We start from the raw sequence: 17551 nt of genomic DNA on the forward strand, positions 1-17551 counted from the left end.
TAGAAGTGTCTGAATTACGCTGCTGGTACCTACCGCTCGAGTGATCGGCTTCAGGCGAATGAGTGAGCCAGACGCCACGATGATTTGGTCAAAACTGGTAGGAGGCTAAAGCCGGCGAGCTGGCCGAGTGCGGCGAGCGATAAGAACGCATTACCTAAACTACTGTGGAGTATGGACAGAACCCATTCTCATTCCGATTTACCTGTGTGAGTCTTCTCGTGGCCGGAAAGAAGACATCATGAGGGCAAAAACAATATGGCTTAGTCTTGCGGCCTTCGCGGCACTGACAGCTGCTCACGAGCATGATGATCATGTTACTTCCCAAGAGCCATTCATCGGCTGGACTCAGGAAGACCTAGATGCTAAATGGGGTACTGATGTAGGTCTATCAAGAAACACTTCAGTTCAACAGGTCTGACCTCTCCAGTGGGGCTTCTCCGGTATATCAACATTCGCCCATCTCCCTCACGTCCGTTGCCTCCAGCACCCGGAGGAAGAATACGACATTGCCATCCTCGGAGCACCCTTCGATACTGCCGTGACATACAGGCCGGGAGCTCGCTTCGGCCCACGGGCCATTCGGGCAGCATCAGCACGACAAACGAGTTTCCGAGGCTACAACCCTCGAGCGAGCATCAACCCGTACCTAGAATGGGCCAAGGTCATCGACTGCGGCGACATTCCAATCACCCCTTTCGATAACGCCCTAGCTCTCCGTCAAATGAGCGAGGCCTACACGAATCTCGCTCACAGCACCGCCCCAGCGTCAAACAGAGATTCGTCAATCGCTTACCGCCGCACGCCCAAGCTGCTGTCTTTGGGCGGGGACCATTCGATTGCCCTTCCAACCCTTCGCGCTCTCAACAGCATATACGGCAATGTCGCTGTGGTGCACTTCGACGCCCACCTCGATACCTGGCATCCAGCGAAATATCCTTCCGCTTGGATTGATCCAGAAGACCCCGCCCAGCAATCCTTCTTCACGCATGGCACTATGTTCTGGCTGGCCCACAACGAGTCTCTGATCATGAAGTCCAAATCAGTACATGCTGGCTTGCGCACACGTCTCAGCGGCATAGGAGACAACGAAGACGACGACACTCAAGGTTGGATCCGGTACTCCGCGGACGACATGGATGACATTGGCTTCGCCGGCATGGCTCGTCAGATCGTCGAGCATGTCGGCACCGAAACACCAGTGTATCTAAGCATTGACATCGACGTGATTGACCCAGGCATGGCACCCGGGACGGGGACACCGGAGCCTGGCGGCTGGACGACGAGAGAGCTAATCCGAGTGCTGAGAGGCATCGAGACTTTGAATGTTGTGGGTGCAGATATCGTCGAAGTCTCACCGAGCTACGACGGAACAGGTGAAGTCACAGCGTTGGCAGCAGCTCAGGTTGGCTTTGAGGTCCTCAGCAGCATGGTCAAAAGAGGAGTGGGGGACAGCGGGAAGGGGAAAGAGAAGAGCGGCGGTTCGAAAGATGAGCTGTAAAGGTCCGTTGACCTTGTCAATATGCGCAATCAAATACCTTTCCAACATTTGATAGCGTCCGCACTGTCCTCCGCGTCTGTGCCATCCACAGCAGTCGGTTCAAACATGAAAGTGTACGTCATTACTTGCCAACAGACGCCGACCTTCGAACGACAACTCTTTTCCTTCTACGTACAACATCAAGAAAATCCACTTAGTGCTCATACTAGTCCCTGGCGACCCGTGCAAAACGCTTTCACTGCTGTTTGGTGCAGACCACAGCTCGCCGAAGACGGAAGGTAGGTTAAAGTGACAGACCTCGTTCCCACGAGGCGACCCCGCCGATGCTGTACGTTGCCGATGCTATTGCCTTCAAATGCTTGTTGCACTTTCTTACAAACATTGTTCAATCCTACAAAAGCCCGTTCTTGTCAATTGTTGCAAATCTTGCTTTCCGCTCAGACCGAACATCAGAAGTCACAACTTCGCCCAAGATGCAGAAGGCCAACAGATTACAGCAGGCCCTCAAGTCGGGCAAGCCTTCGTTTGGAGGATGGCAAGTGAGTGATCGCTAATTCTCAAATATCAATGTTCGTAGCTAACCATCCAACGCTAGGGTCTGCCAGGATCCAACCTTTCCCGCATAATAGCCCGGACGCCAAATCTGGATTGGATTTGTATCGACCAAGAACATGGCAACATGTCCGACGATGCCATGCACGAATCTGTAGCGGCCATTGCAGCTTGCGGTGTCAGTCCAGTTGTGCGTGTTCCAGATGGACAGCATTGGATGATCAAGCGTGCCTTAGACGCTGGAGCTCACGGCATCATCGTGCCGTTGTTGAACTCGGCGGAGGATGCGAAGAATATCGCAAAGTACTCGAAGTTCTCACCTGTGGGCAACAGAGGGCTGGGCAGTGGTTTATCGATGGAGAAGTTTATCTCTGGTAGGACGGGCGATGTGTCTGAGGTGCCAATGTCCGTGATAGAAGACGATGCATCCCTGGTGGTCCTGAGCTGACTGCTGAGATAGGGGCGACTACTTCCGCGACGCCAACTCATCGACGGTAGTCTGTGTTCAGATCGAGACTGCCGGTGCTCTGAAGGACGTCAACGAGATCGCAGCAGTCGAAGGCATCGACGTGCTCTTGATCGGGCCAACCGACCTCGGGAACAATATTGGTCACCCGTCTGTCCTATCCGGTGGCAAGCACGCACCAGAGCTGGACGAAGCCATCGACAAGATCAACAAGGCCGCCCACGACGCCGGCAAGAAGTCTGCGATCTACATGGGCAGCGGCGAGCAGGCCAAGCACTATGCTGAGAAAGGCTTCGACATGATCAACACCGCCAATGACATCCAGGTGGTGAAGAAGTACTTTGCTGAGCATGTTGCGACTGCGACTGGAAAGTGATCTAGTCAAAAGATCGCATGGCAGAAAGAGTGTAGAGCTGAGTTATCTTACAACGAACGTTTGGCGTTCCCCACCCTCAGTCCACACGGCGTGTTGCATTACGCACATCTCTTCACCCGTCTCTCCCTTCGACGGTTCTCGCATATACAATCCTCGCCTCCCTCGAAGTATTCATGCGCCGCGGCATCCAGCTCCTCTTCGATCCGCTCGCGATCCCTGGGATCCTCCTTTCCTACGAACGTAGCAACCCAGTCGCCAGCAAGCGTCAGTATCTTCTCGTACTGTCTTGTCTTCTCCAGCTCGATGTTGGTCCGCTCCCGGCTCTCGGAAGAATCACGTCCTTCAAACGTAGCAGTCCGCTCGCTTGGAATCTTGTTGTGTTCTTTTGCTTGCGAGAGCAGCTCTAGTGCTTGCGAACGCATCTCAACGGCTTGCGAACACATTTCAACTGCTTTCGAACACATCTCAGTTGCTTGAGAGCGCATCTCAATCGCTTGCGAGGGACTCGGACCTGACACTGAGTGGCCTGAACACCATACGCCAACATGGCAAGCAGCCCATCCAACGCCAAAACCAACTATGCACGCCTTCAAGATGGACGTCGGGCTCGTTTTCGGCCGTTGCCCTCGACCATCGCCGTTCGGGTCATACTCCAGCCCCGAGTTCACTTTCCCCAAGGCTTGCCGCTCATCGTCGAGCTCTCGTCGGCTGGGAAAGCGCTGGGCTCTCGTACGGATCGTTCGGGTATGCTGTACCGGACTGCTGACCTGCGAGGGACGAGGATGCCGTGTGGCGGATGACGAGGTCTTTGAGACGAACGCACGGGTATGGTGGAAGGCCGCGATCTGGTGCGTTGGGATGCATCGTGGGAGGTGGTGAGCGATGGTCGCTGTCCTCGAAGCCGTCGTCGATAGCATTCTTGCTTGTCGATGAACGTGTCCGTGTTGCGGAGGGAATTGCTCCGTGGAAATGGTCTGTCGTATGGGTGCTTGTAGGGACGGACCCGTTATCTGATGGTGGACTGTTGTATGAATGCTTGTGCAAATTCGACAGGTTTGATAAAATGTAAAAGAATGATTGCAAGAACACGCCAGATGTACGTCGTACTTGCTTACCTTTCCACACCACAACACTCGCCAGAGAAGCCACGACGCTGGACATTCGAACATCGATAGATACATGTACTTTTTGCTCATTTCCTCGACATGTCGCTCGCATCAAAGCGCGACTGGGTATCATGTTGAATGAAGGTCTTTCAAGCCTCCCATGTACTTTTTGCGCGCACACAAAACCACCACGTGCTCAATAAAAATGACCTCCATCCCGTGGCCGAGGCACACTATGTTGAACAGTCGGCCGGCTGCTCTGCTGTAGCCCGCACGCGTTCGCGTGACAGGTGAAGCGACCTTATTCCTCCGCCCATCGTCGCTCTCGCAAAGGCATCTCCTTCCCTTCTTTCGCGCGAGACCCATCCTCCTCAGCCTTCCATGCGAAGTACTCGCCGAGTCTATCTTCCGCGTAGGTTGTGTAATCGAAGTCTATCTGGCTAATCGTAGCCTGTATCAGCGCCCAGATACCCCAGTAAAAGCCCGGCAATCCTCTAAACTGGTCTATTTGGTCGTAGAGCTGGTCAATGTCTTTCTGGAGATCGATCTCGTAGCTCATCGTCTGTTCAAGATCTATCGCATGGACGCGGAAGGAGCCAATGTAGTTTTTCAAAAAGTCTCTTCGCTGCGATTTCGTGGGTACCGCGCCGTGGTCGCATTCGAAGCCCGCCCATTCCGCGAAGTGGTTTGATATGTCGAATGCCGCTGGACCGGGGGTGGAATATTCGTAGTCAATGAAGCATACTGGTCGCTCTTTGTTGTCGCCGTTGGAGATTTTAGTGCCGGAAGGCTTCTGCATGATCACGTTCCCTGCCAGCAAGTCCGTGTGGCTGAAGATGTAGTCCTTTCCGTCAACCCCAGGCGTGTCTCCAAACCTCGCAGACAGCACAGCAAGCTCGCTGTCCAGCATCTTGTTGCGCTCCCGCTCCTTTGCCGTACCATTAGGCAGCGCATTGATCCAGCTCTGCATCACGCTCCATATATTCGGCATCGGTCGAGTGTGCTTTCCATTCTTCATCCCACAGTGCTTCTGGTCTGCATCTTTGTCGAGATCCGGCGTCCGCGTGATCGCTGAAACTGGCAGACTCCCATGCCATTGCCCGAGTAGCTTCGCAGTCTGCCTGTAGACCTCCGGCCTGCGCAGGTCCTCTGGCGTGCACACATCTCCCTGTACGAATTTATACATCAAGCCATTGTCGAACCGTGCCAGCAGCGGCGGTGCCAAATCCATGCTGGCGAGCAGCGTATGTGCCTTCATCTCTCTTTCCCGGTCTATCAGGACATCCGTCCCCTTCCCATACGCCCGCATGAGGATAGCATCGTCGTCGTTCTGCGACTCTGTCCGGTCCGGCCATCGCTTCGTCGCTTTCGACAACGTATTCGTGATTCCATCCGTGAACCGTACAACCTCTACAGGGCCCTCGGTGTTCTTCCACGAAGGATTCAAAGCATACGCTAGCTCTCGAGCCGACTCGTCTGCGTTCGCATTGTCGAACGTCAACGGGATGTACGGGACAGCCATTGGCGAGTCGACTCTAGACGGGGGCTGGTGGTCGATAGACGAGGACATTCTGCGGAGAAGGGTTGTCTTGTTGGATTGGTAGAACAGTTGGCATTGCAAGGCAGCGCTTTAGAAAAGCGTCCAGTTGACGAAGGGGAGCAGCAGAAAGTGGAGTGGAGAAATACCACAGCACGAGGACAGAGCTCCTTTCAGGAACGGCCGGCAGATTCGAAGAACTGTGTGGACCTACGCTGCTGGCGACGCGGCATGTAAGTCCGCTGCCGTACCAGTGCCATTGATTGGACCCTGCTGGGAGTGACGTCCAGCTGCAGCGCGGAGAAATAGGCTTCTGCGAAACACTTCCCGCGAGGCCGAGGTGCCGGTTTTCGCAGCATGTGATATCCTTGGCTCTTAGGTGTGAAGAAGGCAGTAGTAGAACGTTTTTGAATCTGCTACGAAGGTCACTGCCCCCTGTATATCCTCAGCTCCATGCCATCCCTGCTGTATTCCATGCCCACTCAGCCATGCATTGAAGCGTATGCAAATGGTATCATGCCTCATCTCATCCGTTCCATCGCTCTCTCAGGTGCAAGAACCCCTAAAGCCACCCCTCACAGCCTCTGCAAAACAGCCTTCACAGTCCCCTCAACCTGCACATTCCCCTTGATCATCATCTCATGAATCCCATTCGCTCCGCTACCATCCCGCTCCCACCTCGCCAACAGATTGTTCGATTCGACCGGCTTGACTTTCTCCGAGGCAGTACCTACCGTGACATGCGCTACTGGATTCGCGCTCTGCCACTGCTGGTCGGTGCCTTCGCCCGGGCTGAGGCGGACCACGAAGGCCATGATCCTGTCGTCCCACACCAATCGCTCTAAACGGACTTTCGCATGTCCTAGCTTCGGCTCTGGGATCGAGAAGGCCTGGGTCTCTGTCGGGGCGGAAGCTTTGGTTTGGAGTTCCATAAGCTTGTCCCAGATCTCAGGCTGCCGGTCAGCGACGGCGCGATGGATGAGCGTGACGTGGAACTCGTTCTGGACGCGGCGCTGAGCTTTCAGTGAATTGTACATCTGCGCCTCCTCCGGAGCGGCATCCTTGAACAGTGCTTCGAGGATCCGATTGATGTTGGAGTACGGCATTTGTACCGAGAAATACTCAATCTTTCTCTCCTTTGGTTTTGTCGATCCGTTGGCTTGACCATTCGGACGCTTGTTCTGGCCCTTGCCGGGGTTGTTGTTTCGGTCGTCGCGGCTCTTGATTTCGTGCTTGAGGTCGACGGTGTAGTCTTTCATTGCTGCGTCGATGGCGGCGTCCATGTCGTCAGAGGTTGGCATGTCCTGGTTGCCGAAGAGCTTCGGGTACTCTGCGTACATCTTACTGATAACCGTCTCAAGGTTGTCTCTCGAAGAGGCGCTGACGTCCAGATCAATGACCAAGTCGAACCCCTCATCTGGAGGCGAGTCTTGGTTGACCCGCTCGAAGCGCTGCAGAAAGCCTTCCATGATACCGATGATCTCGTCCGAGCCTTTGCTTGCGTGAATGGTTTGATGGTTGTCGCCTCTGGTCAAGACTCTCTCCCTCGTAACATCTCTGATCTTGTCGTAGTCATCATGCACGAAATGAAGACACACGAGGCGTGCGTTGGGTACCACCTTCGAGACGTCGTCGATGATTTGCTTCCGCTCACGCATTTGGTGGTTGTTCCTGTCCGCCACCATCGCCGGGCACTGGCTCAGAGCGTTGACACAAGCAGTAGCGAATGCCTGCGGCTTGCCCTTTCTAACAGTGATGTTGTCGTTCTGGACGTGACCCCATCCAAACAGCTTGCACAGTCCAAGCGCCACAGTCGTCTTGCCACATCCGATAGTTGCTGCGGGTACAAGAACGACATCCTTTGTCACATCATCATTCGAGACCTCACCCTCCATCTGCTCCTGGCGGATAATATCCGAGCCCTTCAGACCCCGCGATGCCAGGAAGTCGTCCCGCATCTTGATGATGCCGTGGTTCTGCTGGTACAGCTTTCCAAGCTCAGGATTCTTGTGTAGCTGTTGACGAGCATACAGCAGGTACTCCTCTGTGATCTTCTTGTGGTTCTTGTACTTTGGCGGCCTGCCCGAGATGACTGCTTTGGTGCACTCTCGCCATTGCCGGTACATCAAGTATGGCTCGTCGAACTTGTACTTGAAGAACCAGTCATGCCATTCACCGCTGCCTGCTTTGGACTGACACCGGATAACGAAGCCCTCTGTGTCTCGACCGGCATAGTTGCCAGTCTCCGCGATGCCGTCGAGGAAGCCTTTCACGTCGTGGATGTCATCTTTGAGCACGTACATCGTCTTCCTGAAGCCCCATTCCTCGGCGAACTCGTCGATGAGATGGTGAGGATAAGTGGCGAACTCAGGTAGGTTGAGGTTGATACCATGGAGGTAGAGACCAGCGGAGGCAGGATCGTAGGCCAGGACATGCTCTTCGAAGTCATCGTCGCATAGCTCAGCAACAGCGGTGGCGTTCATCTCTCGTAGCCTCATCGCCAGATCCTGCTTGGTCTTGCCCACGGACTTCAGATGTCTCTCCACCCACTTCTCTCCCGCCTTTGCATGGCTGATATCGGTGTCGGAGCGGTCGCCTGTCGAGTGTTTACTGCAGACCAGTAATGTGCCGTCTTCCAGACCAGAGGTGAAGATGATGCAGCCATTCTCCTTCACACTCAACTCGTAAGGTCCACGAGTGTTGGCCTCGACATTTCGCCACTCTGTGTCCTTCACCTCGCCATGGTTGAAGAACTTGTCGTATCCTCTGACAACAATCTCCGGCCGGCCGCTGCTGTCTTTGGTCGTGAACAATCCTCTGGCGTAAGTGGGCAGATTAGGCTTCTTGTAGTCCCAGTCCTGCATTCGCCACGAGTCGACTTTGATGTTGGTGCCGGCGACGTCGAAGGTGTTCTTCTTGACGGAAAAGCCACCTTTGCCCTTGCCTCTGCCTTTGTTCCCCTCCAGTCCACGGAGCATTTCACCGACCTCCTGGCGGTCCTGCGGCCGGTATGGCGCCGACAATCGTTGCGCCATGGTCGTTTGAGTGGGGTGATTTTTTCGGTGTTGTGTCAAGTCCTCCAGGTTGTAGTAAGAACCAGCAGAGATGACGTCTAATCACGTCGACACCGTGAGATTGAGCAGGCGCAAAGCGAGATGATCTTTTAAAAGGTCAAGCTTGCTCGAAGATGTCGCAGTGAATGGCAACTATCAGTCACTTCCAGAAGGCGACACCGCCCGAATGTGACTCTTTGAGCGAAGCGCTGTTGTTACTCAAGAAGAGTCACATTTCGTGGCACAGCAAATCTCACTGATATTGAGGCGAAGTTGGTGTAGCACGCCTGATGCAAGCTTGCCTGAGGTCCGACTTCTCGTTCTCGACGAGTTCCAACTGTTGCACCTTCTAGAAGATCGAGAGAAATAATGCGGAAGTGCAATGATTGAGAAACATTTTGATGCTCGAGAATTTGAACATCCGCTAGCGCGGTTCTCATTGCAGCCAATCAGCGTCGGGGTTCCCAGAGCACTCCTCGCCCCGACACCTTCTTCCACCAGAACTTTGAGGCCAGCCTCGCTGTAGAGCCACATGCAAGTACGCGCTGTGCATGCATGTAGTCTAGCATATCGCTGAGGCAGTGGAGGCACAGCGGCATGACGGCAATCTCACGGCGCTTGCGCGCTTCCTAACATGCATTGCTGTCTCTTCAGCAGACAGACGGAGACTATCTTCCTAGGTCAACTCTCGCAGACTCGGCCGTGACGAGGATACACGCAGGTCCTACACAATCCTATGGCACTATCGACGTTCTGCCACTTCTCTCTTAAGCCAGTTGACTCCAAATGAAAGCCTCAATATGACTGAAGACACAGAACTCATCGCAGAACTCCAGTTGACCAGAGCAGCTCAATTCGAATCAGAGAAGGAAAAGTACTGGAGCATCCCTGCCCATCCTGACTATTGCTGCGTATGCTTCAATCTGGACCCGATCGTTATCCATCACCTCAGCTTCATCGTTGGCGCGGAACGCATCCGATCCAGAAGCGAACTCGACCCTGTGGTCATGAACATGTGGGAGGTCGACTCGTCCGTCAAGGACGTTCTGGAAGCTGCTGCTGATGGCTGCAGCTCATGTCTTCTCCTTCAAGCTTCTGTCGCGGCGTTCGGAGGCAGCGCGGTCCTGGAGGATGCCCAGGACTACTCGATTAGCGTTAGGTGTCAGGTCGAGCGAGCTATGAGGGTAGGGCTGTACCGAGAGGAAAAGACTCTTTCGGAGTACATGCTGTTCGTTGAGGAGGGTGAGTGTCCGCTTTACAGAACGTATCCAGCGTTAACAGTAAGCTGCTTATAGGGCAGACCTCCCCTTGGAACACCATTGCGTCGCTCATTGAAGCTTCGGCGGGGCCAGGTTTGGGTGGCTACCCTGCTCTTGGAGGCGCGGCGAGAGTGGTAGCTGTTGATCCCGCGTCTGGCACTTGCATAGACACGATTAAGAAATGGCTCTCGTCCTGCCAACTCGAACACCCGTGGTGCAGTCCTCACAAAGACTTCGATGGGCGCCGAATCTGCCGGACTGCGTACACGCCAAAACGACTACTATTCCTGGGCAAGCAGAATGAGGACATTCGTCTCGTACACCGCGATGCTCTTGCAATGACCAACCCAGAGTATGCCGCATTGAGCTACTGCTGGGGTCAGGTCAAGAAGCTCACGACTACTACCCAGAACCTTTCCCAGCTGCAAGATTCCGTGTCCTTCCTAGAACTGATCAAGACCTGTCAAGATACAGCCACGCTGGTGCGTCGGCTTGGTATCGGCTATCTCTGGGTTGACTCACTATGTATCGTTCAGGACGACCTGGAGGATTGGAGACAAGAAGCCGCCAACATGGCGTCAGTCTATGCAGGTGCCTCCATCTGCATAGCCGCCAGCGCAGGCGACCATGGCGACTCTGGCCTCTTCAAAAGACGTGAAACAACGAAGGCTATCTTTGTGCGAGACATAGCTGGGAAGGAATCGACGATCTTTGGACGACCCTGGAAATGGCACGCAAGGTTCGATTGGGGTGAGCCTGGAATTTTGGGGTACTTCTCGCAAAAGCGAAGGACGGAAACACTTCCTGTAGTTGGCGAACCATTGCCACTCCTCGGACGCGGGTGGGCTTTCCAGGAACGTCTACTGAGTCCTCGGATACTGCACTTTACAGCGAACGAGCTAGTGTGGGAGTGTCTCGGACACATGAGCTGCGAATGTGGGACTCTCGATCATCATGTCACTTCGCCTACACTTCGGGATCGGCGAAGCGTGGCAGGCATTCCACCAGACGTCGAAGTTCGGTTCAACAAGCTAGAGCGTGCCAAACGCGTGGTACAACGACGAGGAGCCAGCCCAGGCTCCGAACTCGCCGTCGAAAACCTGTTCCGATATGGTCCGGCAATCATGAACGACTATGCTGTTCACCGTGTGATGCTTGCTCCTGGAGTGGAGCTGAAAATGCTGACGGAGGATGAGGACGAAGCCTGGCGCTGGCGCAGTCTATGCGAGGAGTACTCAAGGCGGTCACTGAGTTACAGCACGGATCGGTTGCCAGCAATGGCCGGTCTTGCAGCAACTTGGGCAGACGTGCTGCAAGAACGTCCGGCATACCTCGCTGGCCTTTGGCAGCACTCCCTGCTTCGAGATCTTCTGTGGAAGTACGACGACGCTTTGCCCGTCGACCGACGTGGAAGTGAGTACCTTGCGCCGACCTGGAGCTGGGCAAATTCACAGCGAAGCGTGCAGTTCCTTCGCATCACGCAGCACATGCCTCAGTATCATGCCTCTGTGCTTAACGCACATTGCGAGAAATTCGTCGACAACCCATATGGACAGGTATTTGGCGGATCTCTCACCCTTGTAGGACCATGCTTTACTGGCTACGTCTACGTACTACCCGGCTTCGTCACCCAGGTAGACGTGCTCTCACCGCGAAGCCACCGCGGCGAGACAGCCTCCCGAATTCGCTTGGCCATCCTCATCGCTGACTGCATTCCCGAGTGCCAATCATTAGCTCAAGGCCACGCAGAGATCCTCATCCTACACGTTGCGACCGATGTCAACGACGACCGCACTGGACTCGGATGGGACAGAGCCCTTGCTCTCCAGCTCGTCAATGAGGACACAAATGAATATCGGCGCATAGGTATTGCTGAGGACTTGAAGCTGAAGGACGACTGGTGAGTATCACGTGACTAGAACCCCCTGCCTCATCTGCACTCGAGGCAGAGATAGATCTTATGGCCGGTGAAACAGAGCATCCGCGGTCATGTGGGCCAAGTTTTGCTTGCCGACCAGCCATCAGATCTGTGTCTGACCCTCGAGCGACCCAATCATCCCAATCAGGCGGAAGACGCCCCTTTACGGGCAGTATGATTTATTCTCTGGAACATCTGCTGACGGGTTCTCCTTACGTGCGCACAGGTCTTCTGCCACTAGATCGGAAGTGGAGTGGGAAGAGAAGACGGTGAAACTTGTATGATTGTAGCCATCAAGCTTTGAAGTCGAGCCACGAAGGATTGGTAGTTGCACAATGCAACGGGCCTCTGCTCAATTGACGTATGCGGCAAGAGCTATTTTCGTCACTCCTCAGCTTTTCACATGCCCCAAGAACGATATGTCGAATCGACGACCTTGCGCAATCTGTGACAAGATGGAAGAGAAGTTTCACCTATCAATCGACTTCGAAGCATAATTGATGAACTGCGGTCTTCTCTGGCAGACATCAATGAATTCATGCCTTGCCACTGGCTCGAGCAGTTCGCCGCCTTCTCCAAGATCGACTTTGGCGCTCGAGAATTTGAACATTCACTGGCACGGTCCTGGTTGCAGCCAGCCAGAGTCGGTGGTTCCGCACCACGTCAAACGTCTTTCCCTCGTATTGAACATCCAGCACTGATGAGCTCCAGAGACCGTAAAAGTGGGAGTAATACAAGCATGTCGTGCCTGCACTGAATCCCGTCCTCTCCACGGTGTCGTACACCCCTTCGCCAAAACACCGGCGCTAAATCCAATACCCCAAGCAGAGCAGGCCATGCCCTCCCATATTCCAGCACAATCTCCGTGCTCAAAATGCACACAGTCCAACCCACCACACACCCCTCAAAACCACCCTTCCCCCCTCCCCCTAGGCCCCCCACCCCTCACCTGCTGCCCCAACCTCGCAACCCTCTCCCTCTCAACCCAATACTCCCTCTCCCGCCCCCAAACCTCGACCCAATACCCCACATCCTCCACGGCCCCCTCGGGTCCCCGCGTATACATCCACAGCCCCAAACCCACCAGCCCGCCCCAGAACACCACCCTCCTCGCCATCCGGAACCAGAACATGAACGTCTGCCACAGCATGTTGAGGATCTTGAGCGAGATGAAGAGGATGACTAACAGCAGGGCGATGGTTGCGAGGTCGGGTTTGCGGGAGACTTGGTCGATGAGGGGCAGGGCGTAGGAGCGGGCGAGGGAGAGGTAGGAGTAGGCTGTGCGGGCGTAGGGGTAGTAGGCGCGGAGGTTGTCGTGGTTGGAGAGGGCGTGGGCGGCCCAGTCTGGAGGTTGTTAGCGGAGTGACTTCGAATGTGGATTTGGGAAAGCTCACCTGGGAGGAGGTCCATGTTGGACGTTCACTGTTGGCTTATTTAAAGGTTTGGGCGCGCCGAGGTGTCTTGAGGTCGCTGAAGTGAGGAGGCAAGGATGAGCGCCAGACGAGATAGTTGAAGAGCCAAGGGGTCTTTTGAAGCGTCGTCTCCTGTCTCTCTCTTTTGAGACCCCGAAGTTCACTTCAAGTTTCAGGACACGCGCACTTTCAAGGTTTCCCCGCGTTTGTGGCGCTCAGATCACCTGCGCCACACCTTTAAATCTCACCTCAAATCTCGGCGTTGAAGTCCACCTTCCACGGCACCCTCCTCTTCCACATCCTCTCTTCCCACAACCACCCTCGAAACCCACACAACAGCCATGTCCCGCGAAGCCTACACCCCCCAAATCTCCTCCTCCCAAAACCCCGCCCCCGGCGCCTCCTCCACCACCAACAACACAGGCGGCACCTTCAACATAACCGGCGCCAGCAACACCTTCGAAGACACTTCGCGCCCGGTGGCCTATCTGTGTGGGGACTGCGATGCCAAAGTCACGCTGAAGAGCGGCGATGCGATAAGGTGCAAGGAGTGTGGGTATCGGGTTCTTTATAAGGAGAGGACGAATAGGTGAGTTACCTTACTGGAATGAGGGAGTTGGAGATGGGGGTGGGGGGCTAATGTGGGGGGTGGATAGGATGATTCAGTTTGAGGCGCGATGATCTGAGGAGCGGGACGATGAGATGGGCTTAGAAGGACAAGAACGGTGGACTAAGAAGGAAAGGTGGTGGGCGGGGAGGATGTGACGAATGATGACTTTTGCAGGGCAAGGTTCATGCCGGACCGTCTGTGATAGAGAAGGCTGGAAAGATTCATGACATTTCACGGTGAAGATGACGCTGGGGAATGCAGTCAGGCACCTTCCATTTGAAGTGCGATGCGACCATGCGATAACCATGCAAGCTGCCCCAGCAGCCTTGATTCCACCGTGCACCACTTCAGTCCGGCAAGTCGCCTGCGAAGTCCATGCGAGCCGCATCATGCTTCAAGCACGACCTGTCGTCTGATCCACTTCATCGATTTCCGTACTTCAGTCCAACCATGCCTCATCCTCCTCACGCTCAAAACTGCCCTGTCCACCTGCTGCCCGCCATGCCATGCCAACCACGCCACACGATGTGGTGCGCTGCGATGCAAGACGAAGAAGGAACAACATACCACAATAACCCTTCCAGCCCCACTCCACCCCCATCAAGTCCCTCTAAAAGCATCAAACCGCTTATAAGTATACCCAATAAACGGCAAACTCAGCGTACTCTCATCGCTCCCGCCGCCCTGGATCTCCGCCTCCGTCTGCGCGCGCAGCTGCGCCGAGTTGTCGATCTGCGGGATCTCGTCGATGGGGAAGTACTGCGTGTCGATGTTGCTCTGCAGCTTGGGCTCAAAGGGCGCGCGGATCTTGCGCAGGCCGTCCCACTGCACGCCGTTGAAGAAGGGGTGGCGCTTGATGTCGGCCGCGCCATTGACGCGGCCGAGGCGGTTCGTGGAGTCGCAGATGAGGCTGGATGCGTAAGCTGGGGCTGTTACATGAGAAGTCAGTGTAATGAAAATTTGGACTCACCTCCTGATGAAGTGCTCAGCCTCCGGTCCCAGCTGCTGATCCGGCGGGAAGCTCAGATGACGCTGCCAGTCGACAATCTTGCGGTAGGTGTCGTGCGGCTCCTCAGCACAGAAAGGTGGCCATCCTATAAGACACTCAAACATGATAGTGCCGACACTCCACCAATCGCATCCGAAGTCGTAGCCCTTGCCGCTGAAGATCTCTGGCGCGATGTAGTCGGGTGTTCCTACTGTCGAGTAAGCGAGCTGACGCCGCGACTTGCGCCACGTGTTGATCTGATTGCGGTTGGAGACGGTGAGCTGGATCTGGTCGAGGGATACGGAGTTGCGGTTCTGGTTCATGGACTTGTGCTTCGCTTGCGACATGAGCTGTTGGTAGTAGGATGCCGAGTGCTCCTTGGAAAACCCTGTCGACAAGCCGAAGTCAGTGAGCTTGATGTGTCCGCCACGGTCCAGTAGGATGTTGTCCGGCTTGATGTCACTGCACATTTCGTCAGCACCTTCATCCTATTAGAATGACCATACTCACCGATGTATGAAGCCAAGCTTGTGCACCGCCTCCAGCGCCAGCGTGATCTCCGCCATGTAGAATCGCGTGATGTCCTCCGAGAAGATCTCATACTTGATCAGCATCGTCATCAGATCACCACCGGGCAAGAACTCCATCAGCATGTAGAGGAAAGTCGAGTCTTGGAAGGAGGTATGCAGCTTGACCAGCCACGGACTGTCGGCGTTCGCGAGAATGTCGCGCTCCGCCCTGACGTGCGCCAGTTGGTCTTTCTTGTGCTGTGATGGAGGTCAGTATCACTCAATCAGACAAAACATAGACAGGTTTGGCTATACCATCTCCGCCTTAATCAACGACTTCAACGCATAAATCTTGCCATCATGCTTCCTCTGCACCAGCCTGACCTCACCGAAAGCACCCTTCCCGATGATCTTCAGCGTGTTGTAGTTCTGGGGCCGCTCGCTTGTCCGCAAGAATCGCAAGAAGTTGGCTTCGGACTTGCGCATGTTATTCTTCCTCTGCTCTTTGCGCGAGTCTGACAAGTCCTTCGCCAGCATTGTGCTCTCTAGATCCTTGGCCCTGTAATATTTCCAGTCAGCCACGACTCTCGGTTCAAATAGTTGGACGATCTACCTCTCATTCCGAGCGCGCGCCCTCTCCACGTTCTCCTTAAAGAACTCCTGCGTAAGCATCTTCTGCAGCTTCATCCGCTCGGAAATAGCAGTAGAATACTTCTCCGAGTTCTTCGTCGGCGGCTCATCATCATAGACACTCGGCCCCTGCGGCGGCGCCGCCATGCCCGTGTTGAGGTAATTGCCATACTGCGGCTGCCCACCTGTTCTCGGCCTCGAGCTGGCTGGCGATGGCTGCCTGCCGTAAGGACTCGCTGATCGTGGAGTGTTGCCGCCGAGGTTCTGGTGCTGGAATTGGTGTGCTAGCCCGTTCGTCGCGTCGTTGAAGCCACCTGGGGAACGATACCCGGCGGCAGGACCGGGCGAGGGCATGCCGTGAGCGCCATATTGTTGGTAGGAGTTCGGGTTGTTGTAGAAGTAGCCTTGGTTTGTGATACCGCTCGTCGCCTGTTGTGTACCCCAGACTTCTTGCTGACCATTGCTATTCGGGAAGGGTTGTGGGAATGTCGAGGGAGTGGTGGGGAAGGCACGACCTTGCTCGCCGGCGAAGGCTTGCTGGTTGTTAAAGCCGAAGTTGAGGTGGAGGCGGTTAGGGTTGCGAGGGTCTTGCTGTTGTTGCTGGCCTTGCCCTTGTTGGTACGCCATGGTTGTGGACCGTCGTGGCTATCAAGACTATACACAACAGGTCAGTAAATCGGCTCTGGTCGGTGTAGGTGGGAGGTTGGACTGACCGACAGTTGTACCTTGATCAATGCTGCCTGCTCTGGCTCGATCGAATCAACCTCTCAACAGTGCTGCTTCCAGGTACTACTCTCCACTAGGCAAAGGTGAAGTGGCCGCCAAAGGGGTTCCTCCTCGGTGTGGTGGGAGCGGTGGACTGGCCGAATAAGCGAGAGCTCCTTCCTTTTCCCCAGAAAGAATTCCAATCGACCCCTTCGAATGGGATCTCCCTCACTCCATTGGCGCCGCCGTCAAACGAAGCACGCGAACAACTCCTCCGTGACTGATCGCTCCTGGTTGGCTCGTGTTCGTTAACTTGTCGGGAAGAAGCAAAGGTTCAGGGTCAAGGAGAGTTTCAGCCAAAAGGCAGAAAGCAGAAAGGTCGAACCGCAACCCCACCATCGACTCGGAAAAGGGTCCTTGCCGCAACTCACACCTGCACAAGGGCAGGGATGGCCATGAACCGATGAACCTTCTCCTAAACGACTCACTTTCACATGAAAATATCTACCGTGGACCAAGTGGTCACACTGAAACTATGTATTCGAGCCCAATGGCTTCGTCAAACGCAGCACATGGCAATACTTTCTCCCAATCGGCCACCTGCAGGCACGAGGATGGATGGCTTCTAGAATCCTTACCCCTGATTCTGCATTCTCCTCCGAGCGAATCATCCTCGCGCGGAACAGAAGGCACAGGTACCACCTGCAGCACGACGACGCTGTATCACTGCGGGTTGTATGGTTAACACGACGCCTTTTCAATGTACTACTGACCGAGTGTGGCTTGCGAGACGGAAGGGCGTGCGTGGTAGTAGTGCCACATAACAAAACTAGATCTCCGAACTCATCTAATGTACATCGTTCTAGTCCTATCCCCGTCTCCCATGCAGATGTGCAAATGCCATCCCGATATGCCAAATCAAACCCGAAGCG

The 17551-nt window shown here is 54.9% G+C and overlaps 9 protein-coding genes across 9 annotated transcripts; 4 read left to right on the plus strand and 5 right to left on the minus strand.

The window, feature by feature from the left end:
• Positions 1–238: 238 nt before the first annotated feature.
• LTR77_009488 (uncharacterized protein) lies at positions 239–1498 on the plus strand (the record flags this gene model as incomplete). The annotated part of the gene is made up of 2 exons (XM_064806715.1): positions 239–379; positions 428–1498. The coding sequence occupies 2 exons, from the start codon at positions 239–241 to the stop codon at positions 1496–1498; spliced, it is 1212 nt and encodes a 403-aa protein (XP_064655020.1).
• A 473-nt stretch (positions 1499–1971) lies between these two features.
• On the plus strand, positions 1972–2892 carry LTR77_009489 (uncharacterized protein; the record flags this gene model as incomplete). The annotated part of the gene is made up of 3 exons (XM_064806716.1): positions 1972–2037; positions 2094–2455; positions 2511–2892. The coding sequence occupies 3 exons, from the start codon at positions 1972–1974 to the stop codon at positions 2890–2892; spliced, it is 810 nt and encodes a 269-aa protein (XP_064655021.1).
• A 98-nt stretch (positions 2893–2990) lies between these two features.
• Positions 2991–3314, minus strand: LTR77_009490 (uncharacterized protein; the record flags this gene model as incomplete). Its single annotated transcript, XM_064806717.1, has 1 exon — positions 2991–3314. One exon carries the CDS (start codon positions 3312–3314, stop codon positions 2991–2993), a length of 324 nt encoding a protein of 107 aa, XP_064655022.1.
• Positions 3315–4299: 985 nt separating this feature from the next.
• Positions 4300–5568, minus strand: LTR77_009491 (uncharacterized protein; the record flags this gene model as incomplete). Its single annotated transcript, XM_064806718.1, has 1 exon — positions 4300–5568. The coding sequence occupies one exon, from the start codon at positions 5566–5568 to the stop codon at positions 4300–4302; it is 1269 nt and encodes a 422-aa protein (XP_064655023.1).
• Positions 5569–6110: 542 nt separating this feature from the next.
• On the minus strand, positions 6111–8570 carry trl1 (tRNA ligase; the record flags this gene model as incomplete). Its single annotated transcript, XM_064806719.1, has 1 exon — positions 6111–8570. The coding sequence occupies one exon, from the start codon at positions 8568–8570 to the stop codon at positions 6111–6113; it is 2460 nt and encodes an 819-aa protein (XP_064655024.1).
• Positions 8571–9388: 818 nt separating this feature from the next.
• LTR77_009493 (uncharacterized protein) lies at positions 9389–11751 on the plus strand (the record flags this gene model as incomplete). Its single annotated transcript, XM_064806720.1, has 2 exons — positions 9389–9830; positions 9884–11751. The coding sequence occupies 2 exons, from the start codon at positions 9389–9391 to the stop codon at positions 11749–11751; spliced, it is 2310 nt and encodes a 769-aa protein (XP_064655025.1).
• A 918-nt stretch (positions 11752–12669) lies between these two features.
• On the minus strand, positions 12670–13175 carry LTR77_009494 (uncharacterized protein; the record flags this gene model as incomplete). Its single annotated transcript, XM_064806721.1, has 2 exons — positions 12670–13109; positions 13160–13175. 2 exons carry the CDS (start codon positions 13173–13175, stop codon positions 12670–12672), a joined length of 456 nt encoding a protein of 151 aa, XP_064655026.1.
• Positions 13176–13518: 343 nt separating this feature from the next.
• RPC10 (DNA-directed RNA polymerase core subunit rpc10) lies at positions 13519–13858 on the plus strand (the record flags this gene model as incomplete). Its single annotated transcript, XM_064806722.1, has 2 exons — positions 13519–13766; positions 13834–13858. 2 exons carry the CDS (start codon positions 13519–13521, stop codon positions 13856–13858), a joined length of 273 nt encoding a protein of 90 aa, XP_064655027.1.
• Positions 13859–14387: 529 nt separating this feature from the next.
• On the minus strand, positions 14388–16541 carry CBK1 (Serine/threonine-protein kinase; the record flags this gene model as incomplete). Its single annotated transcript, XM_064806723.1, has 5 exons — positions 14388–14697; positions 14758–15237; positions 15286–15542; positions 15600–15843; positions 15898–16541. The coding sequence occupies 5 exons, from the start codon at positions 16539–16541 to the stop codon at positions 14388–14390; spliced, it is 1935 nt and encodes a 644-aa protein (XP_064655028.1).
• Between the last annotated feature and the right edge of the window lie 1010 nt (positions 16542–17551).

This window comes from Saxophila tyrrhenica, assembly GCF_035928015.1.
Source record: "Saxophila tyrrhenica strain CCFEE 5935 chromosome Unknown scaffold_18, whole genome shotgun sequence".
Taxonomy (NCBI): domain Eukaryota; kingdom Fungi; phylum Ascomycota; class Dothideomycetes; order Mycosphaerellales; family Extremaceae; genus Saxophila; species Saxophila tyrrhenica.